This window comes from Bombus terrestris, chromosome 4 (genome assembly GCF_910591885.1).
Source record: "Bombus terrestris chromosome 4, iyBomTerr1.2, whole genome shotgun sequence".
NCBI classification, from domain to species: Eukaryota; Metazoa; Arthropoda; class Insecta; order Hymenoptera; family Apidae; genus Bombus; species Bombus terrestris.
The window spans coordinates 2,897,407-2,922,203 of record NC_063272.1 but is presented as its reverse complement, the minus strand read 5'-3'; the positions used below and the strand labels follow the sequence as shown (position 1 = coordinate 2,922,203).

Sequence of the window (24,797 nt, the reverse complement as noted above, 5' to 3'; positions counted from 1 at the left end):
TTGGATCACCGGACGGCCGATGTCAGTTATGCGAGGGGGTGGAAAGCACTTTTGGCAGTATCACATGTTGCTTCGCTGTAAACATGGACGATCTGGATTTGATTCAATTATCCAAAGCGAGAGAAACGGTGTTTAAGTGATGGCGCGAAAATTACCGATTTCGTTGCGCATATTGACAAAGTTATGGCGAGGGATCTGTATGGTATGTACTATATATATGGGCTATGTTTCTTTATATTGTATATCGAAGTACGCACCTAACGTTTCAAGAGAAGCTTTACATGCCTTGTATAACTTGAACTGTAGTTTAGATTTACAACTTTACTTTAGTCTTTATGTTTTCTTACTTTTCAAGAGGTAATCTGCGATACTTGTAAATAGATACTACATATATATGTACGTTAACTTGTAATGTGTAATATTCCTGTTTGGTTAGGTCTATATTTTCTAATGTGACAAATATGTGTATGGTGGCCATCTTGTACAAGTAAACTGATATTATTAGCGTAATTTTACAAATTACAAGTCATAAATTATTCCTTTTTCCAAACAAGGAAATATACGAGGAAAAATAGAACAGATTCTTACGATTATTTTTGTGAAGTTTTGTAATATACGAATTAGCATTTTTTTTCTTTTTTTTTTTTTTTTATTACATTTGAAAAAATCATGTATTCAAGTATTCATGAGAAAGGGGAGACAGAAAAGAAATGCAAAGATGGAAAGTTTCGAATATGTAAAACGTAGTGAAATCCGTAAATGATTTCATAACTGCTCTTGAACATTTCTTACAAACAAACGAGTCATCTCATACTTTCCTACAGGAGAAGTACATATTCATCAGAAAAAATTCCATTGATGTTGTCTATGAATGCTTATGCATCCAGCGAAGTCTGTGATTATTTTCTTTATCTGGAAACGTACGTTATAGTTTTGAAGGTTATTTGTACATTATTTGTTCACAATCGTTATAAAAAGACCGGAAATGTTTTCAGGTCACGCACATGCTTTACTGCTTTATTCGTACCATCGATGTTAAAAAACAACTCGTACCGAAAGGATTAACATAATTTTTATTTAAATTTTTTATTTCATATTCATAGACGAAAACTGTGTTGTGTTGTTTGTCCGCAAATATGTAAAACGATTCCATTATATTATAAAGTTCTGAAAATCGATAGTTTTCGTTATACATTTCGTTAGTTAAAATAGTTAAATGACTTTCCAGAAACAAATCATGCTTCATGGACATTTTGAGCTTAATTAGCGTAAAAGTTAAACCTTGTTCTGTAATTAGTTAAGTTACATGAAATTAAATGGATTTCAAGTAGCTGGTATGTAAATGATACTTAAACTAACATGTAATGCTTAAGTCGTAAAATAAATATACATATAAAATCAGTTAAATTTAGGGAATCAATATCGATAAACGCGAAACTATAAATAACATCTTTAAGTCAAAGATTATTTGAAAGAATTTCAATTTCACTTCAAACTTGAAAGGATATTTCAGATCAAGTAAATAACAAATTTATACCGGTATAGTGATCTCATGTTTCTTGAATTCAAACAATTTGCATTAGGCATTATTGCACCATGTACGTCATAAATCGTCGTTGGAAGCTCTGAAGCGGGCAAAAAAGTTTATAGCTTCGATAAATAAACTGTTCTTTGTAAATGATAGGTTAAAAAGTAGGTAATCAGCATTAATATCAATAGGATATTCCATCGAATAATTTTAAGGATCTTTGTATTATAACATATCCTTTAGATAAAAGATAATTGTTAGTTTTATAACGAAGAATCCACAAGTGTTTCTACAGTAACAGAGTAATTAACGTTTCCTTAAGGGACTAATTCTTGTTACAGATTTCTTTCACCTTCATCTTTGAAACTATTCATAAATTATATTTATATCTTTCAAAAAATCACATCCTAATCCTTAATAATGCTCACAGTTTTGTAGTATTTAATATCTTTTGATTTATTCGAGATTTCTTCAAATCTAATACAGAATTCAAAATGTTTCACTTATTTATTATAGTCTATAGATTATGCTTACAGACTTGGTTCATGTATGTATTATACTTGGGTCATGTATGTGTATTATACATTATTGTATTTAAGAATTTATATGATCGTCCCATGAAATACCTCTAGTCTGTAGGAAACAGTCTGTTGCTACTATGGTTTAGATGAAACTATATTTTGACATGTCGTTTAACTGTATGATACCATCTATTAATGTACCAACGATGACTTTAATGACAGTCTAATAGATATAGCGCTACAACTTTGATCAACGTGACTTATTTCTATGATGCACTTCGACAAGCTGATTTCAGCCAAATCAAGTCAAACGAAGTTTCTTATGTTTAATATTCATATAAACTTACTATGCATGTACGTAGTTTGTTTCAATAGCATCTACGTACTTTAAGAAACTAGTTGATGACATTGTTTCAATAACACAATCATAGTGGTTTTTAGAATAATCATGATTCGAACGCAGACTATTAGGGGATGGTATGTTTTAAGAACAAAAATTATAGTTTTCCCTTCTAAAACATGAGATTGAGATTGAAATAATTTTAATTCTTTAACCATTTAACTCTACCTTAATAACAAAATACAAGAACGTGTTAAGTATACATTATTACTAATTTAATTATTTATATCACTAATAAACAATATTCTTAATTCGCAATTCTTATATCATTGAACTATACTATTAATGAAATGATTTTATATAACTTGCAATTCAATGGAATAAAAACATGAATGAAATATTTAAACATACCTACATTTAAACATACCACATAGATTTCCAATAATTTTACGTAACTTTATGAATTAACACGTTACAATATATTTTGCATATATATACGGTATATATCTGTTACATTTATCAAAAATGATTCTTGTTCAATTACATTCGCCACTTATATCGCGGAAGCGTAAAATTATTTCAAACAATATGAAAATAATTTATCGTGAAAAATATTTTACGTACTGTTTCTCGTTTTTATCGTAAATTAAGCACGTTCCCATTTCTTGCCATAAGAAATAATGGATAATAGATAACAACAGCGTAACGAAAGTAAAAATTATTGTTCATTCACGTTTTGAACGTAATTTTATCAGCTGTACTTTTTCAGCTACTTTGATTTTACTTAATTTCAAAGAACATATTTAAATAATAGCTGGCTTAACGAATGACATATAACGTCGAAACATTACCGCGACTGTCTTGAACAGATTTCCGCCTGTAGATGACTTTAAACGTTTCCGTATCTCGTAATTTGCGAGAAACGAATCTCATACATTTCTACGAGACCTTGCTCTGTCCATCTTGCAGTTCCTTCCTTGATTGACTTTCAAATTTCCCCCTGGATTCTAGGCTGTTTCTGTCATATAGAGTGAAGAGTTCGCTGGCCCTCGAAGCAAAGAGACAAGCACATAGAAAGTCTGCCTTTGGGGTTGGAAGTAAGCATAATTTACGATACGATGATCTAATCCCTTCATCACGCTTGGAATATACATGGTTGCCTGTAAAAGGACGCAGTTTTATATTCAGCAAGTTGCAAAGAAAAGATCTATGTCATTTTGTGATCTTATAGTACTCACTCGAGAGAAAAGGAAATTTTAATCAACGTTATATAATATTGATGAAATCCAATTGCTGGGTCAAGAAGAAGAGAAAAATATCCTTCGCCATTGATAAGAAATATTTCATTTGACTTTCTGTTTTAATATACTGCGGGCACGAGAAAATATTTGCGCGTGTCCATATTTTCCAATGAACCGTTTTCCTATCAGCTTTTATATTTCAAATCAAATCCTTATAATCGTATGAAAGTACCATTAAATAATACCAAGTTTAATACATGTATCATGTATTTATATTCATATTACTTAAATACCTTTCGTAGTCACTGTATAACTGCCATCTGTGGATAATACATAATTCTCTATTTATTCCTTCTGTAGCCGATATTCCACGACATGCATTATTTATTGATTTGTACGTGTGTCCACAATAGGTAGATTTCTCTCTATGTGTATTCATAAAAAAAAATTCGTTGAATTCAAATCAGATGATGGAGGAGATTATTTTATTGGACACGTTTATTCTATCTATTCTATCGAGGGTTCGATTTAAATGTTAAATAAAAAGTACGGTATATCAAATAAATAGGATTAATTTTTGGATCTACGCTTATCAGATATTTCATACTTCTCTCATTAAACATGTACTACAAATTTACAAAGTTTTAGATTACTTCCTTGTAACATTCTCTTTCTCTCTCTCTATATATATTAATATACAAATATGTACATATATGTAAGACCGTAATCCGGGGATAATTCAGGGATCTATTCTGTAGTCTGAAAATCGAGTTTTTATTATGGAGTAAATAATAAAATACAAAAATAAACAACAATTAATATGCGTCTATAACAATAAATAACAATAATTATATAAACGGGAAATAACAAGTCTTTAGTACAATGTTTACCTGAAAATCGAGAATCGCTTTTCAACGTCCTGAGCTAGCGATCTTTCTTCTTCAGTCTTTAAAGTTTTAAATAACTATTCTGTAACCTTGTCTGTCTCTAATGTAACTCTCTGTCCGTCCGTTCGCGAAAAATTTGCTTCTTAAAATGATCGTCCATAAAACAAAAGAAGGTCTGTCCGTGAAACACAGCCTGTCGTGCTACCCGTAAAACAAAAAGAATCCCTATCCTACATGAACTCTAGGGAGTTTACACCGCCCCTCGAATGGGGAGTGGAACAGATTCCCTTCAGATCCCCGATTACCGTTATCCACTTCATATATGGAGTTTGAAATCCTTCTTAGAATTATGAAAGGTCCTTTCCTAATTTCTTCCAACTTATTTCTATTCATTTTTTTTCCGTTATGGGTGAAGACCATATCACCGATTTTAAATTCATGTTCTCTTCTTTTTTTATCGTATTTTTGTTTGTTCATTTCGAAATTTCTTGTTGAGTTTTTGAATGCTTCTTCTCTGTCTCTTTTTAGGTTTATCCTATTCTCCATTATTTCCTTAGGGACGATTTCAATCATTTTTCCATTCAGAAAATGATTTGGGGCAAACCCCGTTACACTGTGTCTGGTGTTATTGTTTTCTTCTATGCTTTCTTCTGTGATTTTTGTCCAGTTTCTCTTATTTTTGTCTGAATTACATCTGATCCTGTTTACTAATGTTTGATTTACCCTTTTGTTCAGTCCATTGGAGGATGGGCAGTCTGTCGAGGTGAAAATTAATTTAATGTTCCTTTTCCTCGTATACTCTTGAATTTCTTTGGATGTCATTACTGGGTATCGGTCTGCAAGGATAATTTTTATGGAAACAGTTTCTCCTGTTGAGTCTATAAGTTTTATGATATCTTCTGTGTGTTGTGTTTTCAATGTGGACATAAAAACAGACCTTGAAAAATGATCGATGAGTATGTGCATGTATTTCTTTGGTGAGTTGTTATTGGGTGAAATCGACCTGGGAAATTCAGTGCTTCATAAATCACACAAGGTTGTTTCTTGGGCAGTGGCTCTGGCTTTCTGTCCAATCTTGTGTTACTCCCTTGTGTTTTTCTTCCCTTTGTCTGATATTGCCCCAAGAATCTGATTAAGCCATTTGTTGATTGTACTGTTTCTTTATCGATTTTATCTTGAATGTGTATGGGTAATCCAATAACAATTAGATTTATCCCTGTCTCTTCAGAAGTCTTCCTCCTTACTTCCAATATGAATCATTCCTTTTTTATGACATATTCAGTGAATGAACCTGAAATGTATTTAATGTTATAAGTGTATCGTACTGCAGACCAACCTTTATTGCCACAAGCTTTTTGAACTGCCACCTTCCAATTTTCCCATTTGTATTCTTCATCCTTCAGCAGATTTGCTTGGTACCATTCTGATGCTATTTTTCCCAAATATTTCTTCAAATTCTTGATCCTTTTTTCATCAGTTTGGATTTTGTATTTTTCGTATTCGGTTTCATACTCATATTAGAGTATGGAAGGGATGCGTATGTGAAATATGAATATTTCATACTCCAATCTGTGGCTTTTTGCGTTCCATCAAATTGTTTTATGACAAAGTCTGTGCCTTCTCTCTCATGCATGTTTTGTTTCTGGAAGATCTCTAATAATGTTTCTATTTGAAGATTGGGCTTTTCGATTTCGGTCTTTATTTTCCTTGTGGGGATGATCTCCGATTCTTCTAAGTAAATATCTCGAAACACGAAGTTTAAACTTGTACCGATGTATGACGCTGCCGTTGCGTCATCCATCGCGAGTGCAATGTTTCTGTAATGGCTTACCTTGGTTAAGTTGTTTGCGGCTTTCTTCACTATCGATAAACTGAATAACCGCGGATGATGATCTCTTGCTTGATATTCTGGAGGAAAGACATCACATACTTCATCTTCTGGTTTTCTTATGGATTCTTATGCATTCTATTTTCTCCCCCCCCCCCTTGCGTTCTCGTTCATGGCGATACGTAGCTTCACTTCTAACGGCATGGCGTAGTGAAAATCGATTTGTAAGATCGTAATTTAGTGATAATTCAGGGATCGATTCTGTAGTCTGAAAATCGAGTTTTTATTATGAAGTAAATAATAAAATACAAAAATAAACGACAATTAATATGCGTTTATAACAATAAATAACAATAATTATATAAACGGGAAATAACAAGTCTTTAGTACAATGTTTACCTGAAAATTGAGAATCGATTTTCAACGTCCTGAGCTACCGATCTTTCTTCTTCAGTCTTTAAAATCTTAAATAACTATTCCGTAACCTTGTTTGTCTCTAATGTAACTCTCTGTCCGTCCGTTCGGGAAAAACGTGCTTCTTAAAATGGTCGTCCGTAGAACAAGGGAAGATCGGTCTGTCCGTGAAACACAGCCTGTCGTGCTACCCGCGAAACAAAAAGAATCCCTATCCTACATGAAATCTAGGGAGCTTGCATATATATATGTATCCTTTTAAAATTCTAAAAAATTATACAGATTCATAAAAATATAGTTAAAGACTTTGTAATATAGCGGTTTTTAAATACATATATATAGTTTTTAAATAAATGTTAAATTTCTTCCGACTATTCGTATCACATTACGCTTATGCTCTTTTAGTTCTATAGCTTACGAAGTTAGTTTAGAAGTCGAGGCTTACCTCAGAGGCTTACACAAAAGTATTGGTTGAAGTTTTCCTATCAAAAAAAAAGTAAAAAAAAAGGAAAAAGTTTTAATCGCTTTAATCCGCAGGTTGTAGTTAACACGTTTGTGTTTCGATTTAAAAGTTAATTCAATTAATCCATAATATCGAAATGTTGCTAACTGTTATTTTATATTTACTTTATATTATTTGATATTCAATCGTTTGATGAATACCATAGATATCTGATATTTAATCATTTAGATGAATTTCATAGATATGTAATATTTCATCGTTAGATGCGTTCCATCAAAGTTTAATATTCATCTGCCCACGTTCTCTAATGGAAGATTATATATAAACTAATATTCATAACGTTTTAAGACATTTATAAAATAATTACGTAACACTTTATGTTAATTTGGAAATTTAAATAAATTAGAGAATTATCAACACCATTCGTTGTTATAACGATGCTTAATAACTCGGAATACAAACAGCTTTCAAGTAATCGGATAAAATTTATTATGCTGCCAAAATAAAAGTATGATTTATACAAGGTAAAATCTCCTTTGTAAGTAGTGTGATGCTCGCAATGTCAGGCACACAAAGTATACGCGCATATTATATCACGTAATTTCAGCTTTATTCCATCTCTTAATCGCTTGGTTTGAAGAAGCCGTAAGTAACAAGCGAAGCCATAGCGTAAAATAGTTTTATTAAACTTGTAAATAGATATAAGAAATATAGTCGTAGTATCCAACTGCAAGTTCAAATGCGAAAAATAACGTTCGGGAAAATTTGTGACATGGTGAGAAATTTTATACTCATATCCTAAATTGATAACATATATATTATTTGTTATATTATATATTTATTTGTATATATGTAAACATAATATCTATTAATGAAAAAGTTAATTAAGAAATATTCCATTATTATTAATATTCGTATCTATTATTTTTCATTTAATAAAAAACTAGTGTACACCAACTCATGTTCATTCTACTGATCTTATTTTTACGGTTCGAAATATATATATCGAATTTCGATTTTCCATCGTGTTTCGCTTATGATTCATAAATATTAATTAGCATGCGATTAATTGGTGTTATAATTCAGAATGTTCGATATTCATTTACATTTATATTACTTTCACGTTATAGTTAAATATTCAACGTTGGTTAAATATTTTATTATTTGAAAGACTTGTGTCTATACTTCATATGCGACAAAAATTGAGAATTATTCACGTTTTTTAATTTAACGATCCTACTTTTATTTCAATTAAATCTCGATTCTTAAACTTTCATTTATTCGCGTCAAAATTAAATCCTAAGCTTCAATCCTACGCTTCCCTATGTAAAAACCTTTTAATCCTTATTTTTCGAATAATTTGCGAGAATTGATCTTTGCGCAAGAATTAACGCCACTCAAGTACTAATTGATTCCATCTCCAGAGCGCTTAAGTGACATTCGATTGTCGCTTGAGTAGTTCTTATCCTCGCTGTAAAATACGACAGAATTTCGATTATGAGACTACTTTCTCACGCTTTTCCATTCCACGCCGTGATTCCGCTCGCCTAACTACTCTTTCGTTATAGCGCCGATCACACTTTCAACAAGGTCACGATTAATCTCGATAATGAAATTTCCATCACTATCGCAATAAAAAAGATTATTCTACGTTATGCTATATCTTCTTTTTTTAATTGACAGAATGCATCGATACGTTGATCGCCACGTGAATTTTATAGATTTTGGCCAATAGATCGAATAGAAACACAGACTGTGATTCTACGTGAAAAATAAGAAAGATAGGAAAAACACCTGGTATGATTTATCACAATTAATTTTTTTTTCATCCGAGGATCGAAATTGAGAATTTAACCGGTGTACTGAAATTTTTACAAATTTTATTCCACATTTTCCACTCGGTTTTTCACGTAGAATCAGTAATTGCTCGCTTCTGCCGCAATATTTTTCAGCCCATTTACATTATTAAAAGAAACGTGTTACTTTTCCAAGGTATTGTATTACATTCGCGCACTCTTCTCCGACAACGTTACCTAATTCCTTCATATCGTCGGAAATTCCTTGGTCCGTGAGATTTAGCCTATTTTAGCGATCCTGGAAAATTCAATGAATAACAGTCGATTCGATCGATACGAGGAATTTTAAAGTTCGTTCCTCGGTATTCGTGTAATTTCATTATTCGCGTTTCATTCGTTGGAAACTTGCGTTAATTTGTTTGCCAACTGGAAGTTGCATAAGTCCGTCGATTTTTATTTCCACGAACTGTTAGAATAGGATAAAATTTTGTTGCCATAAATTGCATTTAACGCGGAGTTATCAACCACGAGCTATTGTATAAAGCTTATTACTTATTGTATAGAACTTTTACTATATCGTAGATCAATAACGTACTAAGATTATGAAAATTTATGATTTATTTATGACTTATTTATGACTTATTATTTATTATTATAATATTAAGACTTATGTACGCGACTCGAATATTTATGTATTCTCCTTCAATATCCTTAATCCCTTCGATATGACGTATAAAATTTACAAATTGCCATTTTAACACAATTCAAATATAGTTCACGTGGACTACACGCGAACGATGTGGTTTCGAATTTATTAACTAAGCGTTATACGTTCCTCAATGTGGACATTACTGATGTACATGGAATGTACGATTATAGTTAGAAACGTGGCTGAAAATACAGATTTGTTAATGGTATAAGTTACAGTTGCACAATGATGAGTCATAGCAGAAGAGATCACCATAACTTCGAATATAACTTTTATCGTTACAATTCTATGTTAACGTTGTATTTGCATCTGACAGTTTGTTGAATTGCGTGATATCACGAAGATGGCGAACTATGTTTAACTTGGTTTAAGAATATAAGTTTAACGATAAGTGAAATCTACCAGTTTCTTCTCTTTTTTCTTCTTTTTTTCTTTTTATTTTGCTTATTTCCTTATTTCGTGAGTTTCGTATAATTCTCATCTATCCAGGAATAATTTAAATGTAGAAAACAATTCAACGAAATAAGAAATATACGTTTGTTTCATGTGCGATTAAAAAATTGCATCCGACGAATTTAATATATCAATTAATAAGTATTATATTTGTTTGGAATGTTATTTCTGCAAAATTGTTTAGAATTGTTCTTTGGATATTTAATAATACGTATCTTGTAAGTTAACGAAGATACTCGCGATTTGTTGTTTTTTTTATTTTTTTATTCATTAATGTAACTTTTACATACTGCTGTGTCCGCTAAAATAAATTCAGATATTATGGAGGTTTCAAATACGTAACGACAAGAGGATATTGTGCCTGGAAAATAGTAGTAAATGTTGAATATGTCGATGTTAAAACGTCTTTAATATATTCGGTATAAATATATCGAATTTAATTTATTTTCAAATTACATTATTATTTAATGCTCGCGATTAACAACCATTTCCAATTACATATTTAATGATGCATCTATTATCAGAACTTATTAAAACATCGCATCTCATCGAAGATCACGTTATTCTGTGATTGTTTCGTACTCGCTACGTTTTATGTACGTATACGTAATGAGAATTAAAATTTATCGAAGGAGGAGCTGCGATCTGCGAATAATTTTTTAACAAAAGCGAAAAAAAAGAATCGTGTTAAATCTAACTAAGTATCTCTGTCTGTTGTTAGAAATATTACGTTAAAATTGTGTACGAGACGAATAAATCGTAGAGAAATAGGGAATCGAAGAGGCAATTATGGCATAGAAATTAACAGGAAAAAATAATCTTATCTGTTAATTTTTATAGGATAGTTTGCTTTTTAATTTTTATCTATAGGCATAAGAGTAACCATTAGAAATACTTATAGAAATTTAATGGAATTTTCTGTTAAAATTACATCTACCTTGATTGAAGGAAATTTTAATTAATTTCATTCTTAAAACTCAACGAATCAAAGTAAATGCTTAACATTCGTCATACATTAATTGAATTCGCTAAAATTGATGTACCAAATACATTTCACCAGGATGAAAATGTTTTAACGTTTGCATCGATATAATAGCGTTTGTACTGGTGTATTTATCGATGATATGTTTACTTGAAATACGTGAAAACAAAGTATAGCTACAACAGCCTGTTTAAAAACAGAATGTAAATTATTGAACGTACTTTCGTACTGTGACGATAAATCGTGGGGATTGTTAATGAATTATTATGCACTCGGTAATAAAATACGCTTGCAAAATACAACATCTTTTTGCATGGAAGCTTTGATATTGATATTAAATATGCAAACAGGATATACAGCGTGATGAAGGCTATTCATTTAGTTTGCTTATTACTTTATAGAATGTTATAAACGTTAACTTCATATAGTTTAAGAAAATTATCACGGAATACACGTCACGTTGCACATGGAACATTTGCGGTGACATTTCAAATGCTGATTAACAGAATGTTGTTATTGTGCCGTAGAGAAATACGATTAGTGCGCGGAATTTACTCGAAACTATAGTAGAAAAATGGTAATACGGCGTTTATTTAATTAGAATTTCATTTTACGTTTTAATCATTCTTAAGCAACCTTCCTCTTCTATATTTGTAAAAGAGGAAACGAACACCTCGCTTTTTTTCTTCTGGTAACTTCAATCTTGTAATTTTGCTAATAACTTAACGTTATAATAACTAAGATTAATATATTGTATAATAAAAATCCGTAATTCTTTCGAAGATTGACGTTATGTAAGGGTAAAGCTGTAAGTAAACGTTGGTTTATAGATATGAACATTAACGGTATAGCAAACGTTTATTAAAGTAATAACGCAAATAATAAATGAAACATTTCCTTAAAAATGAAAGCATGTTGTTCGAATGCAGTTGATTGTTACGTTTGACAGCCTATAAAATTTTTCTGAGAGTCGTGTTAAATAATGAACGTAAAAAATATTACTTTTTGCATGATTTATCATTAAACATGTTTGTTTAATAGAGCGAGTAAAACAGTCCCGGAAGGATTTGAGTTCTCATCGACCCTTTTTTCCCAGAAATTACGCTCTTGGTGCAACAATTTCAACAATTTTCAGCGGTTGCCAAAATTATTTTAATACAACTTTCAGCTGAAGAATTGTAAGAAATTGTTAGAATTTAATATTAGGAAAAAACGTAATATCGATGTTAAAAGAATTTATAAAGCGACACAGAAAGGACTTATTAATTTCTCGAAAGCAATTGAAAAGAAAAGCATGTTTCTGTTTTTGGGAAGCTTTTAAAGTCAGGTGTTCCATATTAAGTGCAATTAACTTGCAAATATTTATATTTGCGCAGTTCCTTCATTTTGAAATATTCGCAAAATTTGCTGCATATTTCGTGTTCGTTCCATCTTCCGAAATGAAAATAAAAATTTTTATTCAATGTCTGAATATATTTCATTATATTCCATCTTTCTCATGATTGAAAGTTTCTTCTTCTTTTTAATAATTATATCGTAGCAAATACACAAAGATATTCATATTCATACACAAAGATATAGATATTCATACACACAAATCATAAGATATTCATACACAAACATATTCAAGATATATATGGATAAGATTTATTTCATCCTCTACGTTTCCTAAACCTTTCATGGACTTTTGCATTTTTAAAATTCCCACAAATGCACGAACATCCGCGATCTAATAATCTAACGATGAGTCCGCTATTTCGGAAGATATTTCTATATTTTGGGTAAATCGTTGCTTTGTAATATTTGACATAAGAGATGCTCGTTAACGAACGCGTAACGTCAGATATCCACGTTTACCGCGACTCTTTCAGGAGAAGAACTTTGCAGCTAGGAGAGTTTTAAGGAACTTTTAATTTAGAAGAATTTTAAAGAACGACCGTAACATGTATATTCCGACGCAAATGTCGTTCCTGATAGGAGAATCACACAGTCGAGTTCAGCAATCGAATCGATGTTCAACAGATGCGAGGGCAGAAGCAGACGAAGAATAAAGAGAGAATAAACACGCACTCGTTAAATCAGCGCAACGAGTAAAGTAGATCTAGCCATTATTCCGTTCTGAAAAGGAAGACGAATGGAAGAGGAAAGGAAGGTTCAAAAGAGCATCGTTCGCTTTCATTATTGACACACGCTCACGCTAATAACGGTCATTGAAAGGCGAACGGAGAATGAGAATTATTGAAACTTGGAAATATCGAAAGCTTGAAGCTTCGCTAATTAAGAAAAGTCAACTGTCATAAACGTCGATGAGGATCCTATCGACGGAAAGTTAGGAAATTTAATCTTTTCCCTTTACGTTTGACTCGAACGCGAACAGTTCGATCTGTTTCTCGTTTGAGGAACGACCTAACGAGTATACAGAGTCTTTCGCGTACATTACTCGTCAGAAGTTTCGAGTCATTGCGCGTTTCATCAAATTTTGCAGAATTTAAAGAATCGAAGACTTCGCTTTGATAAATTTTTAATTAAAGAAACGTATAGTCGAGTGCAGGCGATTATTGCTGATAACTGTAACATTTATTTTAGTAACGAAATTGACAGGAGATTTGGCATAGATAATACAGGAAAAGTATTTTAAGTTTTCCATATACGAGGGAGAAAAAGTTTAATTATTTATATCGTAAAGTGGCGTCAGGGAAAACCGGTGTCTTATTTCATGAATCTGAGTCTTCTATCGAGTAAACGTTCCTCTTTAATAAAATCTATAACGTGTTAGAACGATACAACAATTTTAGTTATTCCGTAGAGTATTACGACAACAGTCTTAGACCATTTGCATGATGATCAGGATCGCATGGTCAAGCAGAGAAGTAAGTGTCACAGTGTAAAAGAAAAATAGTATCGGTACATGACGTAGGGATGATGTACGGTGGTAAAGCGAAAGCTGAAGGACCTTCGAATAAAAAGAAATAATAAAAAGAAAATAGTTATCGGTTATACAATGTGAACAAAATTACGTACGTGTTTAGAGCAACGACGTTGCCTACTACAGTTGTACGGTAACGAGCCTTTAGAATTTAAAGCCTGGATATTACTCTCGCGATGCTCGTCGATTATACGATGGACATTTTTCTAATAGTTTACAGTAAAAATATTCCTACGTCCAATAGATTGAATTTCAAGTTGAAGAATAATATTAGAAAAGACTGAAAACTTCACGATTCCTAGGATTACGTGTAACATTGCGTCTGCGGAGCCAGAAAATTGATCCACGGATTGGTCACAAAGGAAAGTTATTTATAAGTCAAAGAGTATCGTATTGCATCGTTCTTTCTTTATTCGAAGCACTCGAGAACGTTCGCTGTAAACATTTCCATTGTATCGCGATCAACGAAGAATGATTCGTTTCGTAACTATAATCTTTTCTTTTCTTTTCATCCATAATGGACAAGACGAAACAAAGCGAAAGGAAAGTTGTACGTTCTCAATTACTCCTATACGGAACAAAGATCAGAAGTTATAAGTTATAGTCATAAGGGGCGACTTAATTGAAAATTATCAAGACACTTGACATCACGTGTTGCTCGAGAGCGAAGTTACGCGGATGTTTATATCGTCTGGGAGTCCCAGAGCAGCAGTTAAGGGTTAATATCGAGAGCGCAGCGATGGTAAACGTTATAATAATACAAAGTTCCGATATTCTCTAACTCTAACCATTCTACAAATTTCATCTTTAAACGGTATCGTGATCTGGTCCTGGTTTAACCAATTGGCTGTTTTCCACGAATATACTCGTCACGAAGAGATGGCAGTATTTTACGTTACGACGAGCCACGTCAGTACTAAATTGAAAAATAAAACAGTCGTTTCGTAACAACCTAATTCTATATTATAACAGCCACCCGTACTCCGTGTTCGACGAGTATACTCGCTATCGCTTACTGTTCGCGACACACTTTTAGCTACACGCTTTTCAAAGAGGTCGCAACCGCTAACTGCTAAACTTTTTTATTCTGACATTGAAATTTAACAAGAATAAATCAATATCAGCGGCAATTTCAGTTCTATCCTTGGCACGTAAATACAATATAATTTACCTTTAACGAAAATGAACGCAATTATTCGTAATTATTCGCGATACTATTTACTTATATATTTTCCTATGTTGTCTTACGTATCTGTTATTTGTAATAGATGAGATCGAACGAGAAATATTAGAGGATCAGCAGCAGGGTTAATTTATCAGTGTAAAAATATGCGCAAACTTCCACGATCCAGTTATAACACGCGATATAATTCGCTATTTGCTTAGCTCGCTTCGCCAACTGCCAGCCTCGCTATCTTTGTCCATGAGGATCTATTAAGATTATCATTTTAATTACACGTTGGTCGATCGCGCGCGAAACTCGCGCCAGTTACAGCGTTAACTTCCTTTGTAGTATTCATGGTGAAATCGCCAATTCATCTCCACCGTCTAACGAGAAAGACGAAACGGACGTATTCTCGGCGAACGCTTCCCTTTCGCGTCTCTCCCGTTCTTCGAATCGCTCTGCTTCAACGCAGTACAACCAGCCAGCTCTCTCGTTCGACAGCTGACAAATTGTCTGCGTAACTTGTTTGCCGCGACCGCGAGAACTATGTTTTAAGTCGAATGATCGTCAGATGTTACGAACAATTGGAAATTATCTTCATTTTCCATATCGCTGGCCGATGCTCACGATCTGTTCAGTTTGGAAAACATGGAATAGCTCGCTGGACGATTAGTTTGAATTTTACGGAATCGCGTTTGAGGTGGAATATGCCGAGATCGTAGAATCGTTGACGTTCGACTGCTCCCACGAATACTCTGGTGTCTGTACGTTTTATCAGTCGAACCTAACATTTCTCAGTGACGGATAAGTTTCTTTTTAAAAAATCTACACATTCTTTTCTCTGTTCGATAGAATAGAATTCCGATAAATAAGAATTTGGTATGAAACTAACAACGTTCCAGTCGTACAGAAAGAAAATACAATTTAATTAAAAACGTGGGAGGTGGTGTAAGAATCGGCGATAGGATTCATCAAGAGTACGTGACGTTGGAAAAGCTACAGTCACGGATGTTAGAAAATGGAAACGTGATATTGAGAATTATGTAAAGCACGTGGATTGCTCGAATGATGGGGTAACTGTAGGGAAACCTTAAATACACTGATGTAATGGGATGGTTTCGTTGTGATAAAGACGATAATAACGACGATTTTATACAAATGGAAACAGCCAGCTAAAACGATAATGGAGAGGCACTTTCCCATGCCGAAGCACCCTTGCCACTCGAAAAAGGGGCTTCGATCGTATAAAATTCACCGCGCAAAAGCTCCCAGGTACAGAGAAAATGTAATTTTACGCAGTTATTTCTACCGAAAGAATCATTTGACGTGGTGCTTAAAAAGATATGGAATGTATAAATATTCAAAAAATCAATTTTATAAAATTAAATCTATCGATCCATTAATAGGATTAAAAGAAAGGAATACATCCGAAATGTACACAAAATTGAAGGAAAGGAAGATTTGTATAAAAATTGTAATAATACGATGCAGCAATTTCACGATAATTAAATTATTAATCACGATAATTAATTAAAATGGGTGTATATATTTTTGAGAGCATCCTCTGTATATCAGAAATATATTACGAAATAGAAATATGTTATTACTGGTTTTCCGATGAGAATCCGAAGTGTATCAAAAATTTAATCGGCGTAGATATTTATCGACGCAACAGTTGCAATTTCACAGATACAAATATCTTGCGAGTTCTCTCATCGTCGTAATTTGTATCTCCTTTATATACATCGTTTGTCTGAATATTCTTTCTAATATTCTAATTAGACTGTAGATTTTGATGCAAATTCATATTTTTGAGGATATGATTGAAAAGAAAAAAAAAGAGAAGTAAAGAGTATTTTGTATATTTTATATTTTCTTTCGTATCACGTGCATTTTGTACAATTTTATTGAAATTGGATTACAAGAGCCAAGCAAATCGAACATCAAACGGACTACGCGTCGTGTGTTACTTTATAGGAAAATCACGACAATGTCTGTAACATTCGTAGTATTTTACGATCCTATCTACGATAGCAATTAAAAGTTCATCAAACAGATGATTACATCACGTACAAGCCATTTGAAAGTCAAATTGTTCCATTTTCCGAAAATTTATTCTTTCTAACTCTTTAAGAGTATTACATCGTGGCTTATTAACATACTAAATAATAATTGACTGTTCGAATAGTTTGATGATTTTTGGAAAGTACGTGTCCTTGATAAATATAACTTCTATGCACACTTCCAAATCCGTTTGAAATTTCACCGATACGATCAAGTTAAGCGTGTCTCGCTACAGTGCTGCAATGATCATTTCGAAATGCTTCGTATATCATATACGCAAAAAGTTTCCAGCAACGTTGAAACAGCTTCGCGAGCCACGTGTAATTTATTTATAAAAGATTTTTGCAACTGTCGAGACATCTTGGTATCTGTTAATAATCGTTGAGATATCATTGCAATCAAGTAAGTGCACTGTATCATACGCGATAACGAAGTTACTCGATTATTCGAATGGTATGTACTGGGATTAGTTTCGATGGATGTTTGAATGATGACGGAATATTTGGCCAGCATAAGCACTGATCCCTTCCATATCGATCGCGTTTATCGATATTTGATAAAGAGGTCGTTTGCAAATTACATTTACCGTCTACTGTTGCTCACGAAATTATTCCAACTCTGATACGTGCTTCTTTATAAATATATCGCGTGTGTACGTGTATGTTACATATTATATTACATATCGCATATTACATATTATATTGTATTTTAAGTAACAAGATATTTAGTGCGAGTGTATATTTCGCAGAGATTCCAAAAGTGATTAAACAGTCAATTATCCATCACATCGATGCATCTCAATGTTCAATGGGACAGTATTTAGCGTCTATAACATGTTGAAGATAGCTCTTTATGGTGTATCTCGTGGAGGAAATTAATTTCACGAAATTAATTAAACAGTCAATTATCTGTTGTACCGATACGTCTTGATATTCAATGGAATAATTTTTGATATTTATTGTACGCTAATACCTATCTATACTATGTACTATTCCCCCCCCCCCCAAATATTCGCCACAACTATTTTCTGTCTTTTACATTTGCACTTTCAGGATGATTTCAAATTCTACCAATGTGATCGGGATAGTCGTGTTTCATTACAAAACGAACAAAATCCCGAAGTCTCGTGTAACGGGCTATAGGAGGCGTTGGTGCGTTCTTTAAAACAGAATAACTTTTCAAAAATTGAGTCAAACAATTTGTTTCTTTCCTTTTTTCTTTTTTTTTTTTTACGAGTTAGAAGCATTGGAAAGATTAACAATAGGTTACGTGTAAAGAAATGTTGAAAGAAGTACAATTAGTCGGAATAGCGAAGAAGAAAGTAAAGGTAGCTTTTTACAACTTTTCTAGCTGGACCTGTAACGAAGATTTAAATAACACATTTCGAAGATTTCCTCTAATTCGTCGAGCAAAATTCAAATGGTTCGGTCCACAGTTGCAGACGAGTTATTTCGTTCGAATGAACGTACGAAACGAAAGATATTTTTACGGCGAGTGTCGGACTATTTTAGCTTTCGAGGCATTGTAAGTTGAATTTTAGTTGCGGTGTCGACAAATCATTGATTCAGTGACAGTGAATTTTCTTTTTTCTGGGTGTGATGCGAATGCGCAGAAACTTTGACGTCAAACGTTCCCGCTGAACGAACAGGACCTTCCGGCTGCCATGGATATTGATTTTCCTTGGGCTTCAAGGTTTCTGGAGCAGCTGTACCCATCCAGCGCAGACTCCGGCTATTCTCAATATGGCTGTCTATTGTACCCAAATCCGCTCGTTTTGCGTTGCAACGCGCTCGCCGCCATACACCAGCATGCGATCAATGCGCCAAGGACATCAGCCGATCGCAATTTAAACAGCCGAATTTATTTTCGAATGTGACGCGCTAGACGTTATCAACATGGCCGATACATGTACCCTGTCACGTACTTCCTGATCGTCGCGTCTATCTCCATGGTCGTAAGCATCAATGATAAGCCTCGCATTTCGCCTCTTTAATTCGACGCGTTTCTCACACGTTTCGCCACGAATCAAATTACATTTTTCTGAAATTAAAAATTCGCCGATACGCGTTGTCCATCTTCGGTATTTGCGAGAGAAGAAAGCGATTCTTGCGCCTATTTCGTCACGTCGATACGATCCGAATACCAAAGTTGATCGACTCGACAATGTATTGACCAGTTAGCCGTTGCGACTAATGCGACTAAAATGCGTTAGAAAGGACAGAACAACTACTTTGTTCACGCTGTATTATAGTTTTTTCATAATAATTATTTATATCTCTTCATTTGTTCGTTTTACCTGGTCTTGGCTTCCGAATGGTCGAAACGTCTTCAAATTTACGAATATATTTTAGTTTTCGCTGAAATTGCAGTTTAAACAGCAAAAGCTGCTTTTTACGCGTGACGAGTATACTCGTCAAGAGTAGGTAACTGGTTAAGACGGAAGATAATTTGCCAGGATAGACAATGGCGGTATTTCGTCTTCAAGAATTTTTAATTTGAGGAATTTTTCTTTCAACAAAGAGCGTTTCTGTAATGGAAAATGGAAGTTTCTGTTTCTTCCCATTTTTCTCTTTCTTTCTCGAGGTTCCTTTCAGTTACATGGCCCTATTTGTTTTACGAGCAAGTTGCGTTTTAGGAGCGTGTTTCGTTGAGGGAGTTTTCACTAGATGTCTGAAGGAACGATGTTTCGTCTATTTATAGCGAAGATCTTCCTCTACATATAAACTGCATATAGAGGAAAGTGCACCTGTTGAAGCCTTCACTCGTAGGTGTTAGCCATTTGTGTTACGAATCGTGTAAACAACGATCATCGTACACGGTGCATTTAATTGACTTTTCTTCCGTAATAAGCTTCGCGATGAATTCTCATTTCGAGGCTACCTTTTTCATTTACTGTCTTGCCTATGTTTCCTATGTATAAAATAAATAATTCATACTGAATACATCTATTTCTATTTTCTCTTTTTCTTTAGATAAGAAGAATATTACAATCAACATTCACAGAGAATTTTTAACATTAGATCGTCCCAAAAGTGTCTTTTATCTTATAAGGAAATAATAGACGCACAACATTTTTTGTTTTAAATTATTTTATTGAATTACGTTTAATCCATCTTATTCTATTGGAACCAGATGTGAAATAAAACAGTATAATTTTTAACTTCATGAAATATACATAGAATATTTCGTGGATATCGAATCTGCAGTCTTGCGTAGATCCAATTGTCGTATAGATGCAAACGTAGTCGTATACCGTCTGTTTAATCTTCGGAGATGATCCAATCTGTTAAGAAGCTGAAACTCTAGAGGATTGGTACGATTGGTCAAACTTGCGTGGAAGCGTTTTTCCGAACTTGGAAATATCTTTCATAACTGTAGGTATTTTTAAGTACCCGTGTATGATTTCGTTGATTACCTGCCAATGGATAAGGAATACGTTTGCTGCTCTCGGAATACGTTTAATTGAAATAAATCGAAATAAATTTTTCGTAATTTCCAGATACGTTTACGATATTTTGCTTGCCAAGTCTTACCGTCGGACGTATCGCAAGAACAGCAGGAAAATTTGGCGAAATATAGTTAGAGACGCTATTCGACGGAAAAGCTAAACATCCGAAGAATTCCGTTGTAAATAAGAAATTTAAACCGATGTTTCACCTTATTAGACGATTTCCTCGATGATATCCCTTTCCGCAATCTTCCTAGCAATCTTGTCAACGAACGCGACGAAATTTCATCTTACGCATATCGCCGATGTGTCTGTAAATGTCAAGACTAATATCTATTTATTTTTACAAAAATGTACAAAAATCTGACATTAATGAAAGCACGACACATTTGTTTGAAAAATGAAAGAAAGGAAGAAGTAGAAGGAAGTAATTTCTAAGAAATAAAAGAGAGAAAGATGCGAAGCTACTTATAAAGTAGACAACGATTTGCCCAACGTCTTACGTCCGATTCCTACGTCGATTTTAATAATCTTTAGAAATCTAGGATAAATCACGATTTCTATTAATTAATACGTATTTGTCGGTTGATTGAGTCCGATGATCAGGCCAACTGTTAACTACGGAACATCGAACTCACGCAGCGTCGGAACGAGCAAACGATTTATGGTGTCATCAGTGTGATACAATGGAAGATGGAGAGAGATGCGCCAATCTGACCGGAAACTTCACCACTTTCGGGCACAAGTGCACTGGTGACAAAAGGACCTGTATGGTAATGACAAATGATAACAGCGATTCGAACGCTTGTTGATTATACACAGGTCACGCACGTGTTTCAGCAGATGTTTGATATTTTGCTTTGATCGCGTGCTTTTAAAGCAAACAGAATATAGCAAACAGCTAGCTAAAAGCGATATTAGTTATCGTCAACACGAGAGCGAGAGAAGGCTGTTCAAGATAGAGACACAGTTTCATTTCGTTCATAACGCGATTTTAGTGTTTGGAAATGTTCAATATAGTCGATCAATTCAGTTTCATAATAATTACGTACTTTATTGAAATTGAATCCGCTTTATAGGAACATATGTACATGGTGTACACATTTGAGGGAATATGCAAATGCAATTTTTTATTTGTTCTTCTTATTTATTGGTAATCAACAATGATATTGGATATGATATAATTGTACACGGCAAAAATATTACGAAATCCGCAATCGATATTAGCCGACCGAATTAACAATGAACGAACCGTATTCTCTGGAAATGATGCGAGATATTCTGGAAAATTGATATTCCCTCGACTAAAAATATGTTACGTTCACACTCACTCGTGTTCGTTACAAGTTCCAATGTGAAATGTCATACAGAGTGAAACAAGGAATTGTTGCAAATATTAATTTAATTTTAGTATCAAGAATCATTCTACGTACATGTAGAATTCTTTCTCATCTTTTCTTTTCAGTCTTCTTTTTTCTCTTTTCTCTCGATACTATCAAGTTCGTGGTTTAATGCCGCCCAAAATGAGCTCGCACTCGGACAAAATTAAAAGAAATACTATATTTTAGCGTACGAGTGTCTCTTGCGATCCGCTAGGACATGTCATATAACGAACATCGTGAAAGTTTAAAATCTGCAAGTATTCCTTACACGTTTGCTTCTTTCTCTTCAGGTAAAGCGATTTTCTTACACTACCAGCACCGAAGATTCAACGTCTAGTCCACAAACTTGGTCGGTGGAGAGAAAGTGTACTAACAAATGCGACTCCGGATGTATAGTGGTCGGTGAACGAACAAAACTCTCCGCTTGCACCACTTGCTGCGAGAAATCGTTTTGCAATATCGGTACCGGTGCTGCGAACGATCTGACGATAAGAGGGATCGATCTGTTTCTAGCTTTAGTATTACAAATTACATTAACAATTATCATGTATCCGTCCTGACATTGCAGACGAAGTAACACACGATCGTGAATCATTTTAGTCGCCGACGAGAATAATTGGTTCCATTAACGCGTTTATACGTACATTGTAACATACACTGTAATATTACACAACAACACGATACATAAGATTTGTCGCATTACCAATGAAAATGCTGTTTTCATTTTATAAATGTGTACATGGAGTTTCATTCATTATGTGTTTCATAATAATATTACGATGAATATTGATTAATAAATCAATAAAATTACGACGATATCGATAATACGAAGCTCAGAAATAAGAAAATAATAATGATGTTCTAGTTCTAATGATGTCGATAAATCAAAGAACAATTGATAATATAAAAAGGGGATGTTCTTAAGAATACGATGCTCATAATTATAATAATTACAAATACAATCAAATCTACGAGAATGAGATTTAAAACACTGCTAAGTTATTACTCGATCGTTCAACGAACCAATGTAATTTAAATTGTAAATTTTAGAAAAATTGTTATAGCAATACACTACCAATAAATTGTATAAAGTAACAAACTTTCCTAAAAAAAAAACTCATTAAAACTCTATAAATAATATAATAATAAATACTTTTTATCGATTTCCATTTTTCCATTATCCTCTACTTAATTCCCAAGGATGTCAATGAGAAACATATTAGGTTGTTCCAAAAGTCTCTGTCTGTTTTATAAGAAAATAATAGATGCACAACATTTTTTCTTTTATATTATTTTATTGAATTTTGTATGATCCGTTTTCTACTAATAGAACAAAATGGATCATAATGTAAAACAAAAAATGATGTGCATCTGTCACTTCCTTATAAAAGGAAAAAAAATTTTGGGAAAACCCAATAGAATGGGAATTTTCTCGTGGACACATAACATTAGAAAATTGTACACAACTTTTATTTAAATTCCTTCGTACGATCTCTGTACAATATTCTTTTATTAATTATACCTTAATTTTCTTTTTATTTTACTTTAATTTTTAAGTATCCTCCGATTGGTTTCCAATTATTTTGATTATTTTGCAGGAAGCGAACAATTTTAACGATCGGCATATTTTTCGATACTCGTGAACAAGAGTGTACAACCTGGACGTTTATACACACCCACATTTCTCTCAAACGCACAAACATCCGCATTCCGTTTATAATACTAAAATTTCGCTGGAAACAGGGAAACGCGAGATCAGGTATCTACTAAATCGCTTAAACTATATAGTTTATACCAGCGCGTTTACAGCTGTAACCAATTAACGTAATTACACTGCCTAAATGAAAGCATTCAGTTTATACTCGTGCATTCTGTTCTTTCAACAGCATCCTGGAAATCTGCGTGTTATCATTTTCGTAGAAATCGAGAGAGCTTAGGTTGAATGTAGATCCGACATCGTCAAACGGAAAATTACAAAGTTCTTGAATTCCTGGAAGGTTCTAACGGAATATAGGGTTTTGTTCCAATGGAAAACGCATATTCGTTTCTAGGAATCGGTTTTAATTAAATTTCCACATCCGTGAACAAAGGGATATGATTTATCGTGCGATAGCATATAATGAAAATTAAGGCAAAGAATGGAATTTTTTGTTTTTCGTAGAAAACGTGAGACGACATCGCCTTGTTAAGAGGAAATAAAACCATTCCAGGAAAGAATAACGATCGTCGTTAAGCGTAATGTAATTTCTTTCTGAAGAGTCAGTACTAATCTATCGCCCACGCGTAATGCCTCGATGCTAAGCATCTCTCATTTTGCATCTCGTTCGTTGCCATTCATCTCGTCGTGTAAAACGCAAATAAAATGGAAAGAAATATTTTTTATTCCAAGAAGCAATTATTCAAACAACAATTTATCAACGGATAAGAAAATCAGAAATGTCCCTTTTAATATTTTTCAAATTAATATTAAAACCATTTTTCTCTTCTTTTTTACACTCTTACTTATCTGAAATTCTTTATCTCCTAATTTCGATAAACCATTTTACAAAACGTAGGCTATTGTCCGTTTTACGTTTAACTGTTATGAAATTTTGCAGTCCATTTACGCATAATCTTGCGAGTAAAGTACATTTTGCCAAAAGTAATCGAG

At 33.4% G+C, this 24,797-nt stretch overlaps 1 protein-coding gene and 2 long non-coding RNA genes across 6 annotated transcripts; 1 reads left to right on the top strand and 2 right to left on the bottom strand.

The window, feature by feature from the left end:
* Window positions 1-82: 82 nt before the first annotated feature.
* Window positions 83-23,246, top strand: LOC125384916. 4 transcript variants are annotated; one of them, XM_048405084.1, is made up of 4 exons: window positions 18,673-18,841; window positions 18,930-19,284; window positions 21,372-21,538; window positions 22,438-23,246. In XM_048405084.1, exons 2-4 carry the CDS (start codon window positions 19,224-19,226, stop codon window positions 22,705-22,707), a joined length of 498 nt encoding a protein of 165 aa, XP_048261041.1. In that variant the 5' UTR covers window positions 18,673-18,841; window positions 18,930-19,223; the 3' UTR covers window positions 22,708-23,246. The 4 variants fall into 4 exon arrangements, with proteins under 4 accessions (XP_048261042.1, XP_048261043.1, XP_048261040.1 ...); XM_048405085.1 differs by lacking the exons at window positions 18,673-18,841; window positions 18,930-19,284 and adding an exon at window positions 83-202; XM_048405086.1 differs by lacking the exons at window positions 18,673-18,841; window positions 18,930-19,284 and adding an exon at window positions 14,002-14,032.
* LOC105667037 lies at window positions 398-3,687 on the bottom strand. Its single transcript, XR_007223778.1, has 4 exons — window positions 3,628-3,687; window positions 3,241-3,549; window positions 1,028-1,167; window positions 398-912 (listed from the first exon to the last, which is right to left on the bottom strand). It is a non-coding gene; the product is annotated as an uncharacterized LOC105667037 (long non-coding RNA).
* On the bottom strand, window positions 5,295-6,226 carry LOC125384931. The gene is made up of 3 exons (XR_007223784.1): window positions 5,885-6,226; window positions 5,521-5,808; window positions 5,295-5,353 (listed from the first exon to the last, which is right to left on the bottom strand). It is a non-coding gene; the product is annotated as an uncharacterized LOC125384931 (long non-coding RNA).
* Window positions 23,247-24,797: the final 1,551 nt, after the last annotated feature.